Source organism: Mauremys mutica, chromosome 6 (assembly GCF_020497125.1).
Source record: "Mauremys mutica isolate MM-2020 ecotype Southern chromosome 6, ASM2049712v1, whole genome shotgun sequence".
Taxonomy (NCBI): Eukaryota; Metazoa; Chordata; order Testudines; family Geoemydidae; genus Mauremys; species Mauremys mutica.
In genome coordinates this window covers 87928669-87951874 of record NC_059077.1, presented here as the reverse complement: position 1 = coordinate 87951874, position 23206 = coordinate 87928669, and the positions used below count along the sequence as shown (strand labels likewise).

Below are 23206 nucleotides of genomic sequence, written 5' to 3'. Positions count from 1 at the left end.
GCATGCTTATGCAATGCGTTTCTCACAGAAATGTGTAATTGATAGTTTTCTGTGAATTAGTGGACAGAAGGTGGTTGGGGCTTGGTCCCTTTGGTAATATTGTTGTGAATGTTTGGATCCACAAGGGGGCACTCGGTCTGGGGTGCTGCTTTGCTAGGTTACTTGTGTTGAGCGTGTATACTTTGCAAGAGTGTGGCTCTGCAAAGGCAGTACACTCAAATAACATTTACAGTGGTGAACTCCTTTCTCTTCTAGACATTTGCCATGAATCTGTGTCAGGTTTTTTCATTGTTGTTCTTATAGTGAATGGATATATCTGTGTAATGAAAAGTTTAGGCTTTGTATCTTTGTACCTATGAAGTGACCTGTCAGGAACACAAACTGAAAGTACAGTACATGGAGTAAAAAAGTACATTTTTTTTAAATTGTTCCTTCAAGCTGTTCAGTCTGTTGTAGGGTGTAATAAACCTCCACTGTTGCCAGCTCTAATTTCATTTAAGGAATGTATGGCAATTTGTTGAACCAAAAAATATTTGTTGGAATATTAAACCCAAATGATGAGATTTCCATTCAAAGGCCTAAGTGGAATTTTTCTGATTAATATCATTAATTGTCTAAATATAAATGTTTTCCAATAGTAACTTGCATTTCATGATGTTCAATTTTCAAGTAAACAATGTAGTTTTATATTCTTACATTAATGTTGCTTAATGTTGGATTGCCCCGTGCTAGTTGCCCTGTAATAATTTATGAATACTGTATGTTAACCTGGTTTTTGGACTGTTTACTAGCTGAATCTGTTGGTTTGGCAAAATAGGGAGCTGTCAAGAAAAACAAGCAGAGGGAAAACAATGGCTCAAACTAAAGCGTGAGCCACACAACCAATTTATGTCAGTATAACCACACCACTTTGGGTGTGGAAATCCACACCCGAGCAACATAGTTCTATCGACCTAACCCCTGGTGTAGACAGCACTATGTTGACGGGAGAAGCTCTCGCTTTTTGGGGAGGTGGAGTACCTACAAAAATGGGAGAAGCTCTCCCATTGGCGTGGGTAGCATCTTCACTAAGTGCTACAGTGGCGCAGCTGCAGTGCTGTCAGTGTAGCCCAGCGCTTGGCCATCTCTAGGAGAGCATTAAGGGTTGTTAAGAGACGACACCCAAACTATTAGTTTTGAAGACTGTGCTTCCTAGCTCCAGCCATCTTACAAAGCTTGTTTTGGCAAGAAGGGCCAAAGCCTGGAAACCCAGAAGAACAAAAGGATTGTAGGAGTTTGAAAAGGATCACTCTCTCAAGAGATTGGGGAGTTCTTTGGTGGAAAACCAGTCTAAGACACAGGCACCTGCTGGGGTGTCTGGAGAAATTTAGGCTTGCTTGGATTACCGTCAGGTGATTGTAAGCCTTTAGGTAAAATGGGCAAGTGTGTAGAATAGTTTGTTGGGTTTTTAAAAAAAAAATCCTTTTCTGCTTTGTTTTTACTGCAAAATAAAGAAGACATTTGTTTTAAGAAGGCTTTGTTGTCACTGTGACCACTGGGGACAGACTCCTGAAGGCAAGGACCGCGGCATGTGTCTGAACTCAGACCTGCTGGATAGGACTGGTTGATACCCTGGGTAGGATAGCCTAGGGGCCAGTCAAAGAGTGGGGAGACTTATTCCACTGCAGCCGTGAAGGCACAGTGCCTTACAGCTGAGGGGGTGCGCTCAGAGAGATAGAGGAATAGTTAGCCCTATAACCAAGACACCAAAATACACTGGTGGAGTAGTAAAATTGGCTGAAGTATAATGCACCCAGTAGTTATTTTAAAAAAAAATTATCTGTGGTTTGTGTAACTCTAAGACCTATTTTGGTAGCAATTCCAGCTACATCAAAATAAAGATGAATACTTAATATTTGTGCCAAGTGGTTTTGCCATCCAGACAACGATCAATAGGCAAAGAGATAATCTTGTCTTGTGCTATTTACACAGCTCAAACAATTGAAAGCTTTTCCAGTCTGCACTGACTTGGCTTTAAGTCTGTTGTACATGACATGTGTTTGCCATATAAATATTGGTCTGAAGCTGAATGCTAGTACAGCGACAAAAAACAAATTCAGCATATTTAAAACAGAAACTTAGTATCTTGTATGGTGTCAAGTATCAGAGGGGTAGCTGTGTTAGTCTGGATCTGTAAAAGCAGCAAAGAGTCCTGTGGCACGTCTGTTAGTCTTCTATAAGGTGCCACAGGACACTTTGTCGATTTTTAGTATCTTGTAGTTATGTTTCTGGTAAGGTATAGCAAATATAACCCTTTTCCAATATGGTTCAAAGAGTTTCCCATATAAATATCTCAACACCAATTTGGAAATACAACTTTCTACCCTGAATGAAAAATAATAATTACAGTACTTTCAGTATTAGCAGTAGAAAAAATTTATTGAGGATTTATATGCATTTTTAGTAATTTGTTGCTGTCACACATCAAGGGGGGAAAAAGTCACTGCTATACCTGAAAAAATATTTCTAGACTTTTTACTGGAGGTCTATTCCAGATTCTGCAGTTTTATTATGTCATTTTACAGGAAGCATGGAAGCGTAATTTCCTGTTGGTATTTTAAATTGGTTAATCTGAAAGAGGGATGATCTAATGTGCTCCTCTTGAACTAACCAAGGAGCTGTTTAAACTTGCATATAAAGAACATTAGACCAACAGTGTGATCTATTTTCAGGTGTGTGTGTGTGTGTGGTTTTTGTGTAGATATATATTGAAATAAACTTGAGATTTTTCTGATAATATATATATATATATATATATATATAAAATGTGTGGGGGGTGTGTGTGTGTGTGTGTGTGTGTGTATATATATATATATAAAATCATAATCAGAAAATAAATGGATAATTTATGCCAGGGACCAGTTATATTGTACCGGTATATAAACTGTGATTGAACAGATTATTAAGATAAAAGTAGAAGGCTAAATCTTAGATCCCAATTTGCCTTGGAAAAGAAGGAATATACTGTAAGTAGAACTAGTTGACAGTGGAAAAAGGTGGAAAATGTGGAAGAATGCTAGTTGTACGTTGGGTAGGACTTCTTAATTCCATATCTAATATATCTAGATTTTTTTTGTTTGTTTTATACCAAACCCATAACCTTAGCATCTGAGAGCTTTTTTCCCCTGGTTCACCAAAATTCAGTTCTTTCTCAAATGAAATAAATTTTCTAAGCTGTTTAGTTTCTGGTGGGCATTTGTCTCTTTTATAAAACAATTACCCAGCTAAGCACAGTTAACACAGTTAACACAATTGGGGTTCATTGTTTAAAAAGAGCTCCAGGACTGGACTAGCATAGATGTTGCAAGGCAGGATTGAGGTGCAGAGCTGTGTGTGAATGTTTGTTTTACAAATTGCTTTCCTGTGCCAGTGCTATATCAAGTCCTAAGTTTACTCTCCCTAAATTGTAAATATAAAACAAAACAAACAAAAACAAACACCCCCAAAAAACAAAGAGTGACAGAGGTCTGGTTATAAAAATTGGCAGTTGGGAATAAAGAGAGCATGAATTGAATTGTGGTGTTGGTATGCAAATTGGATACAAATGATCAGAAAAATCTCAAGGTTATTTCAATTTAAAATGTGTTTGTTTGTATAGTGAAAGGTGATTATTCTTAATCTACAGTAACCCTGGATTTTACTAATGCATTCATTGCTGATGATTTGTAATATCTAATGTTTTCTTTGTTTTACAAGTTCTGATTCAGATAATGCAGTGTATTTCCCTATAAATGGGCTTAACATTTTTCATCATCAGACAGATTTTTAGAAATGGTTCTCTTGAGTGTATTTCTAGAATTACAGACTGCCTCTGTTGGACAATTCATGCATTAGGTTAATTTTAAGGATCTAGAATTTTTCTTTTAGGTGTTTTTAGTCTGACCTTTCACCCACTGGATGGAATACTGCCCATCTCACTTTCCTGAATAAATCCTCTTTCACCTCAAGTGTGTGTTTGTTTGTTTTTTTAAAGACTAATATCTTGATTCTTCCTTTGGTTAAATTATAGGACTAATAAACAAATACAAAATATTGCCTAGAAGAATATAACCCAGGGTCAGCAACCTTTCAGAAGTGGTGTGCCGAGTCTTCATTTATTCACTCTAATTTAAGGTTTCGTGTGCCAGTAATACATTTTAAAGTTTTTAGAAGGTTTCTTTCTGTAAGTCTATAATATAACTAAACTATTGTTGTATGTAAGGTAAATAAGGTTTTTAAAATGTTTAAGAAGCTTCATTTAAAATTAAATTAAAATGCAGAGCCCCCCTGGACCGGTGGCCAGGACCCAGGCAGTGTGAGTGCCACTGAAAATCAGCTGGCACGCGTGCCACAGGTTGCCTACCCCGATATAACCTATGTAAATAGTCTTTACCATGTAGATAACTGAAAGTGAAGAGGTGTTTGCATTGTACTAATCAAATGAGTATTTGTCAGTCATATTTCAGTAATATGTTAATACTTTTTTTAAAAAAGGTAAAACAGATAACTAACTGCTTACATTTTTACCTCCAAGGGATTTGTTTTCTTCCATGTTCTCTCAGAACCTGGTAAGAAATTAACAATAAATGGTGCAGAACTAGTAGCTCTGAAGGGCTTCCTGTGGAAACTGCAAAATACATTAATGTGCTTAAAAATCTTAACTACAGCTGCAAAAAGGTTAAGTAGCTGCCAGGCAAAGTCTCTTGTATTTTTCCTGCTATAAATTTACTCTCTATTTTGCTCTCAGTGCTTTTTATAGAACAAATTTGGCATCACTTGCATATGTGATTTTTGATAGACATCTGTGTGCATTCTTTTAGCTGGCCAGAGCTTTCTTCTGAATAGTCCTTCCCTTGAGTCACGACTTCAGGATTTAACTGTCATAACTGGAAATGGAGATTGAACACTCATAAAAAAACTTTTCCAATGGACCCCAGTTACTTGTTGCCACAGTTGCTAATTGTCCCCGCTATTTTGAGCAAGGAGACACACTGAATTTGTTGGCTGTGGTATTTTTTGACCTCATCTTGAAAGGCTCCTGGGTGGAATTTGAATTTTCCGCATCCGACTTGCTAATGAGCTGGAAGTTCCATTTTAAAGAATTTTCCTTTGGGAAAAATGGCTATTCTAATTTTACCTGGACAAGCAACAAGATGACAGAGTGTTAAGTTGTAAGGCCTGTGGCATAACTATATTGCAGACCTTGCCAGCATTGTCTAAGAAAGGGAGGATTTTCATGGGCTCATCTACGTATTGTATAGTGTATTAATTTTTCAGATTAAAAAATAGCTGCAGCTCCTCTATTATTATCCTTTCTTACCATGATTCAATGAAGAGTTCCAATTCTAGCTGAAGAAGTATGATCTAATCAGTTCAGACAATAGTAAGTAGCCTGAATTCACATTACTATAGATGCGAACCAGGAAAGTTGGGAGGGTGTGTTTCTTATCATACAACTCAGGAATGGTATTGGTACTATCTGCCAGTCAGCGTCTTTGGGGTGAGAGCTTTTCCTGATCCCTACTGCATTTGAGATAAACAGGGCATGGATTAGTCTACAGTCAGTTGAATATTACCTTGACAGTTCTGTACCTCTAACAAGTAGGGCACACCATGACTAAATGTTCAGGGGAAGCTAACAAAAAACAGCAAAAACATTTCACTGGCCAGAAAAAGGAACACTGGACACATTGCAAGAATCTAGTTAGCCTTAGAGGTAAATGAATGTAAAGGCTGGAAGATGAGAGATTCAGGAAAGGGATCAGGGCAGTATTCCATCTAGTGGGTGAAAGGTCTACCATGATTAAGATAATTTACCTGACAGGTTTGCTGTGATAATGGATTAATGTTCATGCAGAGCTTTTAAAATATAAAATGCTATTCTTGTTGTTGAGCCCCCCCCAGCCAATATACCTGAACCCCTCATCCCCCAGAGCCCAACTGTGGGGGCCCCCTAGCCAAGATACCTGCACGCCATCCCCCCTTCCCCAGAGCCCAGGGATCCAGAGGGAGAAAGAGCCTGATGCTCGGACCCAGGCTTACACAGAGTTTCCTGCATTCCCTCAGGGCACTCTGGGAACTGCATCTGCCAGGAACTGTCTAGCTCCCTCTTTCTCCCCAGCAATGCCTTCTCTGTGCAAGCTGGGCTCTGCCAAGTCAAGTGGCAGCTAGCAGCACTGCAGCCCATTTCTGTGAGGGAAAGGAAATTCTGCGCGCACACCGTTAATTTCTGCAAAAATCTGCATTGGGCAGAGTTTCCCCCAGGATTAAATATAGAGGCATGTGTCTTGTAAAATGTATAAAGTACTTTGAAGTAAAAGGTATCATATAAGTATACATTTTGTATATCAGTTCTTTCTTTTTATATCAGATCTTCCCCTGATCTGTAGAATGGCTGCAGCCCGCATTTCATATATTGGCAAGAGACTGAATTTGATTAGATAGGATAGATTAATGTGGAACTCTGTAAAATGTTGTAACAGTTTGATTTATTTCTCAAATTCATAATTGGTCAAATATGCTTATTGAACCATGAAGCTTCCACTCAGTTTTTTACGTTTTATTCTGTGACATAATGCATTTATTACTAAATAGTGCTGGGTTATTCTTTGGGGCTTTTTAGTTTAGTTTTGGTTTTTCTTTGGTGACATTACACAATGTTTGCCATCTCTGTATTTTCCTGTATGTCCATAACTTTCATTTCTTGAAAATCATCTGTAAGGGCTGGCAGCTCTTGCAGATTTTGCTGGCTGCAATCCAAGCAAGTGTTAAATGATTTTTCCCATTGGATTCCTCTTGTGAGCTAGACAGCTTTACTGTACACTTTTTGTTGTAAGCCTTGTACCTGTGTGTAGGGACAGATGCTGTTCTGCAACAGCTTCAAATCAATGAGAACTCAAGAGCAAATCACATTTGCTCAGCAAGTTATTGCTATCACATATAAAGAGTTGATTAACCACATCAGAAATGTAAATGAATCTTTGTTGTTTTTGTAGCACCATATACTTTAGATGTGCCCTGAAGAGTTGAATCTAACCAGACATTTGTACAGAGGAGGGAGAGACGCCACATGCAATTTCCTCCCCACACCTTAATTTCCCCTTTTGTGCACAAATCTTTGCTTAGTTTCCTTTTAACTCTTGTGTGTTGTGCTTGATAGCCCCTAACTAATGTTTCTTTTGTTTTTTAACCTGTGCCTAACTTATTTGCTTACTTTTTCTCTCTCCTATTCTGTTTGTATAAGCTTTACCTACTACTCCGGTTACCTTTCCTCCTCTTTATTTGAACCATCCCATTTCCTTTATCATTGACTCATGCCTATGATATTTTAGCTTTCATCCCAGCCCCTTTTCCCTTGACCTCCAGATAGGTATCTGACACCAAGCTGCAATGGCCACCCTCCATGCCATCCCCATTGTTAGGTAGCAGCTCCATATTGGGAGCAAAGTTAACAAAGCACTTTTAGAAGAATCTGTTTCCTGTTTGTCAGGCCTAGTCATAAATCATGGTAATTGCAGCTCCTCAGTCTGAGAACCAGCTCATAGCTTTCCCAGGCATAAATTAAACATCAACAGGATGTGAACAGGAAATTGTCTCCTGTTCAGCAAATGAAGGTCCTTTTCCAGCTATTTCATTTAGAAAAATCAAGATTTTTTCCAGTCTGAGCATAAGCGGCTGAGACTCTTGTTGTTTGTAAAAAGCAACAAAGAATCCTGTGGCACCTTATAGACTAACAGACATATTGGAGCATAAGCTTTCGTGGGTGAATACCCACTTCATCAGATGCGTCTGACGAAGAGGGTATTCACCCACGAAAGCTTATGCTCCAATATGTCTGTTAGTCTATAAGGTACCCCAGGACTCTTAGTCTGGATCTGTAAAAAGCAACAAACACGGCTACTCCTCTGATACTTGCTGTTTGTGTTGTTTAATTTTAATTTTAAAATAATAATCTTAATGATGAACATTTTGGGAAAGGGATGTCTTTGTTAAAGATTCAGTACCTCTGTCCATTCCACTCAGCTGTGAGAGCTTACAGTGATCAGGTTCTGAGATATCCAGGAAGTCCTCCAGTAAAGTCAGGGAAGGCCAGAGTTGATATTGCTGATATTGCTAAAGTTTAAAAAACAAATAAAAAACAAAACAAATAACAAAAGCAGAAAATGTTTTAAAAAACCTTTCAGGTCTTTTATACATCATAAAGAAGCAAAAAAAAACAAAAACCACAAGATCAACTAGGGGGAAAAAAACACTTGGCAGGTCACATCCAAAGGTCGCCATGGAAAGATGAGTACACCTTTGTTCCAGGAGGGTAGATTTTCAGAGGCGTAATTTTGTGCGTGTGTGTATTGGGAGTAGGGTGCATGTGAAACTGTGGCTTTGAAAATCTGGCCCTAGGTTTGCACTTCACTGGACTGAGCAGACAGATGCAAAGCCAGGGTCGGGATCCCCAGCCTGCGGATTCGGAGGGCTCCAGTCCCAAATTGGGTGGGCCTGGTTGGATCCTAAGTGGGTGGGCTGTGGCCCATGAGTAGATATGCCTCTCCACGCCCCCACCTGTTTCCACCCCACCCCTCCTGCCTCCTCTTCTCCCCCACCAGCGCTGCGGAACAGCTTATCTCTGGTGGGTGGGGAGGCGCTGATCAGCGGGGCTGCCGGCGGGTGGGGAGGCGCTAAGAGGAGGGAGAAGTGCTGACCCGTGGGGCTCAGCACCCACTGTTTTTTTTTCCATTGTGCTGCAGCCTTGAAGCACCCACGGAGTCAACACCTATGCAGCTTCATCCTTGAATTCCGTAGTCAATAGATTCCTGAGAAACTTTTTAACATTATTAGACACAGCTGTATAGCTAGACGTTTATAATTCTGTAAGGAGATCAATTTAGGTGTTCAATAATTTTATCGACATACAACAGTATTGTAATCTCTTGTGAGATGGTAGAATATATTCTGTGAAAACTTTCTTCAATGGAAAATCGGGTTTCAACTAAACTGAAATTTTCACATCAAGTGTCTGCTTTCCATTGTTTCATTGGAAAACCAAAACCCCCAAAATGAAAACTTTAATCTATAAACCATTTTCCAGCTAACTCCAGTTAGTATTGTAATTTACCATTAAAATAAATGTGTTTAGATATACAGGGTTCCTTCAGGGTTCCTTCAAAGTTAATTTCAGTAAAATATGGATTGTTGTTGTTCAGTTTCACTGATTGTGTGAATTATTTCACCAAATAAAAACATGTTTTTATATTTATTAGAAAATGTTTGTAGGTGTTCAGACATGGAAGTGCAGTCTTAAACAAAAGAGAAAAAAAATCACTGAATATCATTGCATTTGTTTTTTACTCAATTGTCTGAGATGATTACTGAATGCCCTGCTCCTCCTGATATTTACTGTTGTCACTTAGGCAAGGTGGGAATCATGTACAAAGGGCTTTGAGTTCCATTTTTTATGTCTAGACTGTGTACAATTGTCATTGACTCTGATGTCAGTGACTCAATTCCAGTACACCTCATGGGTGTTTTACTTTTATACTTGGCACTGCACATCTTGGCTTCCACTCTGTTTACTTTGACAGAACCTAGTGAAACATCTTGGACCAGGTCCTCTGGCATGTTGCAACAGCTTTCCACCACACTAAGTTAATAATCTAGCCCTAAGTTCGTCCAGTCTGTCCCAGGGAGTATCCTCCTGGTATAAAAGTGATCCTCCAGTGGGGTAGAGACAGCTTAAAGGTTCTTACAACACTCACCGTCCTTGCTTCCAATGAAACAGAAGTTGCTGGAGGAAAGGGGATGTGGGCAGGACACACAGTGCAGGCCATACTTACAGGTTGGAGGACACTCTCCTGGGAAACAGCGACTCTAAGAAAGATTTGAGATTTGTGGTGGATAATCAGCAGAACATGAGCTCCCAGTGTGACACTGTGGCCAAAAGAGCTAATGAGATCCTGGGATGCAGACATGACTAGTACCTGCTGATAGTGGGGGGGAGGGGGTGCACAATTTAAAGGTTCGCCTCCACCCCAACAGCTTGAGTCATGCCTACCCCTCCCTAGCATACTCCTCCCCCTCCCCTTACCCTCAGTGGCCTCTCCCTAAAGTTCCCAGTTGTTTGCAGCTGCCTCTCCCTGCTGCCAGCTCCCCAGGAGCTGCTGCACAGGGAGGGAGCCAATCCAGAAAATCCTGGCAGAAATCTGGGAGGGGGGCATGACACCTCTGCTGGGATGCATAAACAAGGGACTCTCAAGTAGGAGTAGAGGTTATTTTACCTCTGCATTGGGCACTGATGTAACTGCAGCTGGAATTCTGTGTCCAGTTCTGGTGCCCACAATTCAAGAAGGCTGTTGATAAATTGGAGAGGGCTCAGAGAAAAGCCACAAGTACGATTAAAGCAGTGGTTCTCCAACTTCTGTATTGGTGTCCCCATTCACACAGCAAACCTATAAGTGTGACACCCCCCCTCCCATAAATTAAAAACACATTTTTTATATTTAACACTATTAGGGAGGCAAAGCAGGTTTTGTGGGTGGTGGCTGACAGCTCATGACCCCCTATATAATAACCGTGCAACCCCCTGAGGGGTCATGACCCCCAGTTTGAGAACCCCTGGAGTAAAGGATTAGGAAAAATGCCTTATAGTGACAGACTAAAGGAGCTCAATCTATTTAGTTTAACAAAGAGAAGGTTAAGGAGTGACTGATGATTGTCCGTATCTGCAAGGGGAATAGATACTTAATAATGGATTCTTTAGTCTAGCAAAGAAAGGTATAACATGATCCAATGGCTGGAAATTGAAGCTAGACAAATTCAGACTAGAAATAAGGTGTAAATTTTTTAACAGTGAGAGTAATTAACCATTGGAACAATTTGTCAAGGTTTGTATTGGATTCTCCATCACTGGCAATTTTAAAATCAAGATTGGACGTTTTTCTAAACTATATCCTCTAGGAATTATTTTGGGGAAGTTCTGTGGTCTGTTATACAGGAGATCAGACTAGATGATCACTGTAGTCCCTTCTTGCCTTGGAATCTATGAATCTTTGTGGTATGCCAAGCCTATAACTACAGTCATCCTTAAGTTCAAGGGAGTTCTTCCTATGAAATAACACGATGTGGTCTATCATGTTGATCTTCAAACTCATATTTTGAATTTCATGCATGTTCATCTAAACCATTTTTCATAAAACTCCATACAGATAAATCTTCTGTTTTTTCTCTTTCAAACAAAAGCAAAATATAAATTTAAACTCTCACTGTTAACAAATCAAGGTGAAGTAATTAATTAACTAACTAATTTTAGGATTGGGGACTTCCTTATTTAGTTTCTCTCCACATGCAGAACACTGAGGAATACAACATTGTGCGATATGATTGATGTAGAATGTCCTCAAGATAACATTCGAAGGGCAGAGACAAAGAACATTTTAAACAGTTGCTTGTGTCTTTCTTCATCCTAACAAGCTATTCTAGATTTAACATGTTTTGTTTTACCTTGGCAGAACACTCCCATGAGATCACATTTATTGACCTGTTAGAATTTTAGATGACTCTGGTGGAGGACGGCTAATTGGTACTCCTGGATTGCTTCCAGAGAGAGAGAAGGCTTTCTCTTCTTCAGGACATACTGATTTCTTAGCACTTCCACCTCCTACATACTTTGGATCCAAACATAAGACCTGAAGTTGCCTCTACACCACTGGGATGGCCCATGTATATTAGCCACTTATGTATTTACTTACGTTCTCCATTTATTTAGTTTCACTGCTCTTGTAGCAAATATGTTTTAAAGTATAGTAAGCACAAATCTCTATAAACCCTGCTTCTCCATTAATCAAATCTTCAGTTCTTGTGACTTCCAAGCTTTTTCATCATCTATGTACTGTAGTTCACTCTTAATTATTTTCCCTTAAATGGGAAAAATTCAATTTTATTACATATGATATATTAGTGTAAACCTTTTTCCTCCCCATGTAAGACTAGCAGTTTCAAATAGGCTCTTTCCTACTGTTCTACACATCCTTTTTTGTTGTTGTCCTGTAACGTGACATTCTTGCAGTAATAACTATAAGTACTTGTATTTGTCATAGATTCATACATCATCTCTATGTAATGCAGTTGATTTTATGTTGCTGTGTACTTGAACCACTTATGTCATATCAAATGATCTGTGAACCTTATACTTTGTTAAACATAAAACATAACAAATGATACAAGTGATCATCCTTATTCTCTCAGCTCTTTCTTTGTTTCTGCAAGCTCTGCTTTTATGTTTTATCTTATTTCTCCTAGTAGAATAATTGCACCTTCCTTATTAGTTGGTGGTTGTCTCTATTTTAGCCTGTTCATCAAAGGATACTTTTGAGGAACATTTAAAAAAAAAAAGGCTTTTCTAGCCATTGTTAATAAGAATTTTCAAGCAGCAGCTAAAAAAATTTTGGTTTATTTTTTTTTAATGTATCTTTTTTGCAAGCCATTTGACCTATTGCATGTTGCAAGGCTACTAATAAACCTCAGGTATCAGAATATAGTAACTCCTTGCTTAACGTTATAGTTATGTTCTGGAAAAATGTGACTTTAAGTGAAACAATGTTAAGCGAATCCAATTTCCCCATAAGAATTAATGTAAATGGGGGGGTTAGGTTCCAGGGAAATTGTTTTCACCAGACAAAAAACTATATTTTATATCTCTCTCTCTCACACACTAACTATAAGTTTTAAACAAACAATTTAATACTGTACACAGCAATGATGATTGTGAAGCTTGGTGGAGGTGGTGAAGTTAGAGGGTGGAAGAAGGTGGGATATTTTCCAGGGAATGCCTTACTGCTAAATGATGAACTAGGACTTGGCTGAGCCCTCAAGGGTTAACACATTGTTAATGTAGCCTCACACGCTGCAAGGCAGCACGAATGGAGGGAGGGAAGACAGCATGGCAGACAAAGAAAGACACACACCCTGTGTGTGGGAGAGAGAGAGATGCACATTGTACTTTTAAGTATGCTGACACCACATTCTAAGTACATTGCCTTTAAAAAGATCAGGAAGTTGAGACAGCAGCTGCGGCCAGCTCTCTCTGTCCTGAACCCTATTGTGTCTTCCCCCTGCTCTATATGGAGAAGGGGGGAGCAGGGACAGGAGTCGGTGGGGAGGGGGGACAACCCTGATATTAATCCCCTTCTTCCCCCCTCCCCTGCACAGCAAGCAGGAGGCTCTGGGGAGCAGCTCCAAGGCGCAGGGCAGGAGCAGCACTTGGCAGTGGGGGAGGGACAGCTGGACTGCCTGCAATTGGTAGCCTGCTGGGCAGCTGCTGCACAGGGAACATATCAGAGCGGGGAGTTGATAGTGGGGCTGCCAGTCCACCCTGGTTCCAAGCCCCCACTAGCTAGCTGCAACAGGCTGCTTTTCCTGCAAGTAGTGGACAAAGCAGGTGGCTGCCAAACAGCTTTATAAGAGAGCATTGCACATTTTAAACGAGCATGTTCCCTAATTGATCAGCAACATAACAGTGAAACAATGTTAACCGGGATGACTTTAAGTGAGGAGTTACTGTACTTGTTCAAGTGTTTTTCCTGAGTCAAGCTGACCCAGTTAGCCTCCTGCTCAGTAAATATATCCACCTGTGGCTAAGGGAATGCACTCAAGGCCAGTGCTGGTGACATTTCCTTGGAAACCAGATGGGGCTCTGTAAAAAGATGAACCCCTTACCTCTCTCCAGCACTCTCACAGTCCTTGTCAAAATAACTTGTTTGTATTTTCCTTGTATTATGCAGGCTAAGATACACAGGTTTTGGAATATGCCAGCTTTGCATAATAATACAGAATTGAATGTGATATACTTTAAATACATGCATTCTAATCTTTGTTGTGGCAGCACATCAGAACCTAATAGTAAAAGCCAGAGAACATTATCAAATTACTGTTTTAATTGCATGGCTGCAGGACAGAGTGATTTGACAATCTACATTTATTCCTTTGGCTAGTTTATTGATAGTTTCTAGTGTTTCTTTGCAGTCTCTCCTGCTAAGTTATAAGCCCTTATTGTGTTTCTTCCAGTCTGTTAATTTCTGTGTTCCCACTAAATGGCTCTGACAAATCCTGGCCTTTTTATATGTGATTAGTTATTTGAATGAGAGGGCTCCAAAACAGGAAGCAGGGAAAGGAAAATGAGAGGTAGATCCTGATCCGCTGTATTTACCCCTTTTTATCTGGAAGTGTTTTAAGTAGAGCAGGGCAGAGAGGGGCGATTCTGTTTCATGGAGGATTTTGATATTTTACAAATTGGTTTTGTTACCATTAGGAATGCAAGCCAAAACTTGAAAATTCTCCACAAGAGGGAATTGAGCCCTAGGGCTGGGGTGGTCCTCCTGGTGTGCTGCTTCAGGGCCGCAGAACCTGGAAGCCAAGACTAGCCAGCAACCCGCCAGAAAGGCGAGCTTTGTCAATGGAGCTTCACCAAAATTGAACCTTCTTCAAAGCATTGTGATTGCACTACTTTGGCAAATTCCAACAAAAGAATGTTTCGAGCAGTTCTGGTTTTAAATTGGGACTTTTGAGGATTTAAGAGCTAATGGCAGTAACTGGTTTATTTTATTTTATTTTTTTTTTAAAAAGTAAAATAAAAATACTAAACAAACCTAAGGTTTTGCTGGTGTGGATGCAGTTACAGACTTGGGGACTGTGGCCCAAAATAAATGGGGCTCTGCACAGGGATAGAGATTCTCGAGGAAGAGCAACTTGCAGGATTGGGGCCTTAGACATAGTAACTTCAAGTATTGGAGTAGTCCCCTGAAAATTACATAGTGGGACTAGTCATATGCAAATTTAGACATGCTCAAGAATCTGGCTGAATCATTGTCTTGGTGAGTTGTCCCTGTTTTATGGGAAAGAGGATAGGGGAGTTTATTTTTAAGCATTTTTTTTCAATTTTTACCAATTTAAATTTTCACAGTTGTGGGAAATGATGGGAGGATCAAATAATTTTTAATGAAAGACATTGAGATTAAAAAATTTAAAGCTCTATAAACCATTAAAAATAAAAATTTTCACATCACATGTTAAAATATACAAAGTAAATATCCTTAAATCAAGAAATCCTACCTGTTTTTACTATTCATTCACTAGTTCATTTGTAACAAGCCTAATTCAAAAGTTTAAATGGCTGGATTTTGACTGTAGTTCTCAAACAGCCTCTTTCTAACATTGCCTAGCTGTAAATTTTAGGGTGACAAGACATCCCGATATTAGGGGCATTGTCTTATATATGCCCCTGAAAAAAAGTGTCCCTATATTTCACACTTGCTATCCGATCACCCTAGTAAATTTTGATTATCATCAACAGAAATATTTTTTCATCGGTTTGTGTGTGTACGGTGAAATCAACATTTACCAACACTTACCGAAAAAAATCTCATATCAAGCATGTTTTTATGTTAGAAAATATTTTTAGATATTCAAACAAGGTAATAAGGTAATAATTGGAGATATACCAATCTCCTAGAACTGGAAGGGTCCTTGAAAGGTCATTGAGTCCAGCCCCCTGCCTTCACTAGCAGGACCAATTTTTGCCCCAGATCCCTAAGTGGCCCCTTCAAGGATTGAACTCTCAACCCTGGGTTTAGCAGGCCAATGCTCAAACCACTGAGCTATCCCTCCCCCAAGAAATCATAGTCTTCTGGCTTCACTGGTGACTCGTGGTGCCTGTCTCTCTCACAATCAGGTCAGCTTCCTTTGAAAGTGACTAGTCCTAAAATGAGAGACCGTCCCTATGTCACAGAAGCATTTCCTTTTGATTCGCTCTCTTGCCCTAAGCTTCCTTCCTCTGTGTCTTCCTGAGTTTATAAGTCTTAGTACAATAGTATTAATACCTGGAATCCTGGAATATGTAGGACTGTGGACTTAATATTCATGGTGATTCTCTTCATGTTGTTCTGCTTTTAATTCTTCTTTAATGCTAATGGTGTAAAACTAGTGCATTAGTCTGTTCAATTTTTGAAAAAAAAAACCCAAGAAAAAATGTAAAACAAAGTACTATTATTTATTATTCTGGTAGCACATAGAGGCCACTCTAAGTACTGTAGAGCCATAATTAAAATTACTTACTTCGCGTCTTTGCAGTGCTGGATCGATGGCCGCGGCTTCCCCGTCAACTTTGCTTCCGCCTCTCGCACTGCTGGAGTTCAGCAGTCGACGGGAGAGCGATCAGGGATCAATTTATTGCATCTACACCACACGCGATAAATCGATCCCCGACAGATCAATCGCTACCCGCCGATCCGGCGGGTAGCGTAGACATACCCTAATTGGAGTAAGGGCTAGTCTCCACTAGAAGCACTGTATTGGCGCAGTGCACTAATGCAGCTGTGCTGCTGTAGCACCTTTGGTGAAGACGCTCTGTGCGACAGAAGAGAGCTCTCCTGTCGGCATAATAAATCCACCTCCACGAGAGGCTGTAGTTATGTTGGCAGGAGAAGCTCTGCCACCGACATAGCCCTGTTCACCCTGGCGCTTAGTTCAGTGTAATATACGTCACTCAGGTGGCTGACTTATTCACACCCCTGAGCAACGTAAAGTTATACCAAAGTAAGTGGTAGGGTAGACCTGGCCGAACGCACACATGAAGTTAATCAGGAATAGTTAACTTGCTTTAAATTCACACCTCACCTTATTCCAGATTAATTTTCATGTGTAGACAAGCCCTAGATATAAGGTGAGAGACAACAGCAGGTGGGTACAACGGACAGACCGGAAGCATAAAGAAACAATGACATGATACTGAGGCAGAAAACAAACTGCAGTATGCAGGAACTTGCAATGCAACTGTGACCTACCAGTGCTATGGATAATAAGTTAGCAAGACTTTCAGATACTATCAGTCTGCCACTTTTTACTAGGGTGTGTTTTCTTTCTACTAAAAAAAAGTGTTTTGCATAATAACGAACTTCTCAGTAAGCATTTGTTTTTCTGTTGCTTTACTAGGTATCATGCCTGTGTACCATAACATGTTTGCACTAATGAATGAAACAGAGAGAATTTGGTATCCTCCAAATCACATCTTCCACGTAGAAGAATCAACCAGGCTCAACATACTCTACCGAATAAGGTAGCATGACAACTCAGATAACACCTAAAAAAAGAACTGTGATTTATTTTTCATATTAATGCAAAAAGCTAAATAACAAAGCAGTAGCAAACAATATAATATAAAATGTAACTGAATTATAGTCTTCATATGAACTATTAGGTACTTGATAAGAAGCATACAAAATATGTTGGATTGAGTAAACTGAATAATCAATTGTATTGTTTGTGCCTTTGTACTGGAGATAGCTATACTTGCCTCTTCAGGTTAAAAAAACAAAAAGGTACTGAAAGTACAGGGAGTTCCAATTATTTTTTGTTTTTGTGATAAATGATCAACTAACAAGAGCCAAATTTCTTGCTCGTGGATTTGTGTTTTTGAGTTATGATGCTAATGTAATTACTAGAAGTTCTGAAATGTAAAAAGTCCTTCAGTGGCTAAAATGCTGATTTATAGATATAATTAAGTTGTCTTATCCAATTATCAGGACATCTACAGCAGAATTTGTATCTATCCAATGAACAAAATTTCTTTTTTGAAAGTGAACTTTTTGAGCTGCGCATCTACAATTTTTCCTTCTGAAAAGCCTTTTATTTCCTTGAAATGCACAAGGTAGCATGGATGTCCCTTTGGTAAATTAATTGCAAATTGAAATGCAAAATGTCCTCTTAATGGCTTGGTTTGCCCTATGCTGGTAGACTGAAATTATGTTATTGAAATTTCTGGTGTGTGCATCTGTTAGTTTGTTCCCCATTCTATTATAAGAGTACGATAAGAATGACTTCCAAACTGCACAGATGCACAGCAGAATACTCAACCATATTGCTAATTCCAATTTAAAATGTGGTTGTGGTCAGCAAAACTACTCTGAAAATCTTACTTTTTAGAGTGTTTTGTTCATTCTCCGCTAATGTCATACGTGCAAGGCAAAGTAAGATCAACCAGGTACAGTATCAAAAAATCAAGCAGTTTGTTTTGTTTTATATGGTATATTATGAGCAAAAGAGATTCAGGAATCAGAATTTAAAGCTGGCAGTTTTGTTAGTGATATATTAGTTGGATTAGAATACAACTTTCTGTTCTGCAGTTACATTAATTTTATAGTGCTGCTCCTAGTTCCAAACATTTCTTTTAGTAATCTAAGATATGATTTAGTCACATTGGGAGCAGTTACAATGTTTGCAGCAACCATGTGTCACTTCTACAAGAACCACTGTTACCTCGTTGTAATAAACTGAATGGCTGGATACCTAGAGTATTTTCTTTGGGATTGTATAATGGTTGTTCGCTTAGGCATAGAATAATCTTGTCTTCTTTGGGCATTGTTATAATAACCCAAGTAGTTATATTTCATTGCATCATCTCAAGAGGTTTGTAGAAGACCAAGGATCTTGCTACAGGGAGTCATATATAAAAATAAAACTTAACTTTACCAAGTGATGGTATTTAAGATGTGCGGTCTTTTTCAGCAGATATACCCTTTAATTTTGTTGATATTTGTCTAACTATACAATGTGTATGTTCCTCAACAGGTTTTATTTTCCTCACTGGTATTGTAATGGCAGTAGCAGAGCATATCGTTATGGTGTTTCCCGAGGTGCAGAGAGCCCTGTCGTTGATGACCTTGTCATGTCTTATCTGTTTGCTCAGGTATGACTTTCAGTTGATAGTTCATGATTGATTGTTTTTTTTACCTCTTTGCCACTGCTTTTTGACACCACCATCCAAACGTAGAATGTGGATGATGTCCCATAGAAATAACCCACAAAGCTTGACTTAATTTCTCAGAGGCCAGTTTTAAATATGCAAATGAAACTCCGGGCCATATTGTGACTCTGCAGTAGGAGAGAATGAAAACCCAGTGGATCCATGTTATGAGGACTATGTTGCCTCCACCATATCATTCCTCAGCAAGGATCAGGCTCCATTTTTTGAGAAGAGGAGGCTTGGAAATATAGGACTATACCGTCCCTGAATAGACCTTGTGGGACTTCAGCAATAAGCTGATACAAACCTTTTAATGATGAGGTAAATTTTCAGTGATTGCTTGCGCTCTTTTCTCTCTCAGTGGCGAGATGATTTTGTTCATGGCTGGGTAAAGGTGCCTGTTACTCATGAAACACAGGAAGAATGCCTTGGAATGGCTGTTCTTGATATGATGAGAGTGGCCAAAGAAAAGGACCAAACTCCCCTGGCTATCTACAATTCAGTCAGGTAATTCCTTACTTCAAAACAATGTTACTTTTACATACAGTAAAAGGAAGACTCATTAGTTTACTGTTTTCTCACTCTGCCTTTCTCTTTCATGTAACCCAAGTAATTAGCACCTTGACAGACACACAATTTTTGGCAACAGATTTGTTCCAGAGCAGAGATTCCCAAACGTAGAGAGATTATCTCATGACATCCTCCCCTTACCTTTGTGATTGCATGGACTACTTCCCTTTCCGTTAGCAATTGAACAATGTCCTTGTGGCAACTTCAGCCATTGCTTACATAGAAAATACATTAATTACTTTCCTAATGTTATTTTTAGCTGTTTTTTAATGAAATTTAGCAGGTGGAAACAAGGAGGAGTCAACACTATGTGACCAGTTCTCTGTGGACCACAGAACACTTGCCAGAGGTCCAGATAGCCAGGGGAGTACCCTGGTAGCATTCCTACTGTCTGGATGGTCACCAAGCTACTGTGTTCGAGCCTCACACACTGGGTCTATGTGCTCTTAAGCTTCCTTTGGTGTGAGTAGGCTGCAGAACTGCCCCGACACACTTTCTGGGCACAGGCTGTCTGTCGGTTATCCCTTCACAAAAATGAGACCTCACAGCCTAGCTGCCATAGGCTCCAAGACTCCCCAGTAGCTTAAGCACACCCTTCCTGTTTTGAGCAGGGGGTTGGACTAGATGACCGCCTGAGGTCTCTTCCAACCCTAATCTTCTATGATTCCTCAGAGATCTGACCTTGTGTGAGCTCTGGGTTTACAGTTACCTCTTCAGGCGTGTGTGATAATTGAACCAAACAGACACACAGGCTTTGTAAGGTATCCAAAAATGAATCACTCTTTACTTTTGCTAGCACAAAAAGTATACAGATCTAGACAAACAGTAACCTGTGTATATGCATTTCCCTGCCTCATGTCCCGTACCACTCTCGAACATTCTTTGGGCTTATGTCAGAGTCCTCTAAAGAGTCTAGGCTTTTCCTCCAAATCCTGGAGTATCTCCCTGTAGTCTGTAGCCAGTTTTCTTCTTCCTTGGCTGATCCAGCAGCTAAGCAAGTCCCCTTTGCTACAACAGTATGTCCCCTCCTGCCCAACCTTCCTTTTGTCTCATCCTCCAACCCACCCAGTCTCTGTTGTGTTTTTAAAGGGTAGTATCAACACCTTGGTTCTTTGTCCTGCTTCTGGGGAAATTCCACTCTCCAAATGCTAGACAAGCTGGGCAGAACTGGTTCCATCCAGGTTGTAGCTACCCATTATTCTGCTAACGGCTAGATCTCACAATTGTCCTATTCAGAGCCAACACACCTGCACCCCTCTTGCCTCCTCAGCATAAAGGGGATGGTGAAACAATACACCAAAAGACAACCATAAAACAGAAGGATACAGACAGTTCATAAAATTAAACCGGAATTCCTAAGCTGTACATAGACAGATCCACTCAGTTATCAGAATTTGCTTTTACACTGTATTTTATCAATGTATACTGCTAAAGGCCCTGTTCAGGAAATCGCTTAAGCATGCTTTTAAAGTGCTGAATGGCACTTAAGTACATGTTTAAAGTTATGCACATGTTCAAGTACTTTCCAGAATACATATGTATTCCTGAATAGGGGGCCAAAGAGAACAAGCGAAAACAGATGTGCAGGAGTAAATGCTTAAAATAGTCTGGTGCCATATTTCTGAAATTGTTATGCCCTACCCCTCTTTCCTATACTAGCAACATTTTCATTAGACCATATTAAATCATTGACATTACCATACGCTACTCAAGATATCTGGAAACCATAATTTAAAGATGGCAAGGACTCTTTCATTTGCTGGGAGGAAGACCAATTACTCAAATAGTTCTTTTCTCTTTAAAATGTTGACTCACTAAATTTTTTATTTGGGAGGATTTCTGGGGTAATCACCTGTTGTCTAGACAACATGTTCTCTTGCTCTCACCCTTTTCTTCCATTCTGGTGAGTCTGGTTTTGAAAGTTTCCTTTTTTTGTGTCCATTCTTTTGTTAAACCTCTTCATATCATAACTTTTAAAACATTATATTTTCATTTTTAATCATCTAGTTAACAAGATACTACTAGAGCCAGTGCCACAAGTGGTAACCGATTAAATAAAACTTGTTTTAATATTGTCTTTAGATTTTGGCATCTTCTTTTAAGTTACACAGAGAAAATGTTAAGAGAGCATTAAGTTATAAGAACATCAAGCACTCAAAAGTTAAGAAATCCAACCTCCCAGTACAAGGCTTAGTTCATGATACAGTGTAGAATTGCACTGTTTGTTATCTTTTTAAACTTGACATATGTGGTTCTGTGTCTGTATTTACAAATCTGAATGATCGAGAAAGATCAGGATTTTGCTACATTGGCATAGCTGTGGGAATTTATCAATGTATCCTGGCTGACTGGACTTCTCCCCAACCCCCCATAATAATGACTAAATCAGAAATGCCTAGATTTATGGAAACAGGAGTGTACTATACTTTGGAACTAGTAAATGAAAAATAAAAAATGGCACAATAAGTGTGGTTTCATTTTCAACAACTTTTACTGAAGACTGAAATAAAGTCCACAATATCTTTTAAAATCACAGTAAGTATTTCATTGGATAGATAAAGTATTTTCATGTTGGCTTTGTATTTATTTAGCATACAGAAGTCATTTCCTTTTCTAGGCTTCATAGATAAACCTTGGAATTTATGTGCTAATCTTGTGTTCACAGTTACAAGATGTTTTTGCCCAAATGTGTTCGGGCAAAAATCCAAGACTACCATATTTTGACACGAAAGAGAATACGGTACAGATTCCGCAGATTTATCCAGCAGTTTGGCCAATGCAGAGCTACTGCCAGAAACTTGAAACTTAAATATCTTATAAATCTGGAATCCCTTCAGCCTGCCTTCTATTCAGAGATTTTTGAAGTAAAAGAGCCTTGCAGAGGTGAAGAGAGTTTTGCAACCATTATAATAACTGGAAATGGTGGAATTCAGTGCTCAAGAGGGAAACATAAAGAAAGTGAGACACTGACAGAACAGGTAATCCTTGTGACTATGGCTGGCGCCACTTTTATTATTTTAAGGATTTTCCAAATGGAAATGGTAACAGTAATTTGGTCATATGTTACATGTACTGATTAATTCTAATGTAGCACTATAGAATGAATTATGACTTTGACTTAATAGTTCTACCGTGATTTCTATATGAATGGAGTTTGACTTGAACCAAACAGCACAAGACTTTTTAAATTAGGTTGATTTTTTAATATAGATTTTAAGAGAAATAACTTTTGGCTAAGCAATTAAAGTACTTAGATGACAAATGAAGAGTGCAGTTCTCTGTCATTCATGCTATTAAAACAGGATTATTATAAAAGTTGACATAAGAAAGTAACAGCTCCGTCTAATTTAAGAGTTAAAAAAGCTAAATGATTCAATCATTTGTTATAATCATGCAGTTACATTTTATTCTTGATGTTATTTGGGTGTTTTTGTTTGTTTTTTTTACACTGTGTTCCATCTGAATATTCAACAGTTCAACTTAACATTATCTGATGCTAGTTGCTAGCAGGAAATGAATTACTGGTTGTCAGGAATTACCGAGTCTAGCTTTGATAAGTCCCACCTGTTCCATTGCTAATGTGCAGTGTACCCAGATCAGGTCAGAAAAACTGTTATCCCAAAGATGATGTATCATTTCAGGAGTATATCTTATTTTTTGTACATAGCTTTTAAATAACAGAATATTATTGTGAAACATTTCTATAGCATTAAAAATGTACACATTGCTTTACAGACTATAGATGAAACAACCCTTCTTCTAGTATAACCCTTTTTTATAATCTAAATAGGACTGGGTTTTTTCCAAAGGGAAATTTGAAGGAGTATTAGAGAT

General features: G+C 39.0%; 1 protein-coding gene across 1 annotated transcript in view; it reads left to right on the top strand.

Moving 5' to 3' along the window:
- The window catches only part of JAK2 (Janus kinase 2), a 148005-nt gene that overhangs the window by 71440 nt on the left and 53359 nt on the right, over positions 1–23206 (top strand). The window contains exons 3-6 of the mRNA XM_045021258.1: positions 16993–17116; positions 18628–18745; positions 19164–19309; positions 22038–22350. Coding sequence (XP_044877193.1) covers positions 16993–17116; positions 18628–18745; positions 19164–19309; positions 22038–22350 — 701 coding nt within the window. The remainder of the gene's footprint in view (positions 1–16992; positions 17117–18627; positions 18746–19163; positions 19310–22037; positions 22351–23206) is intronic.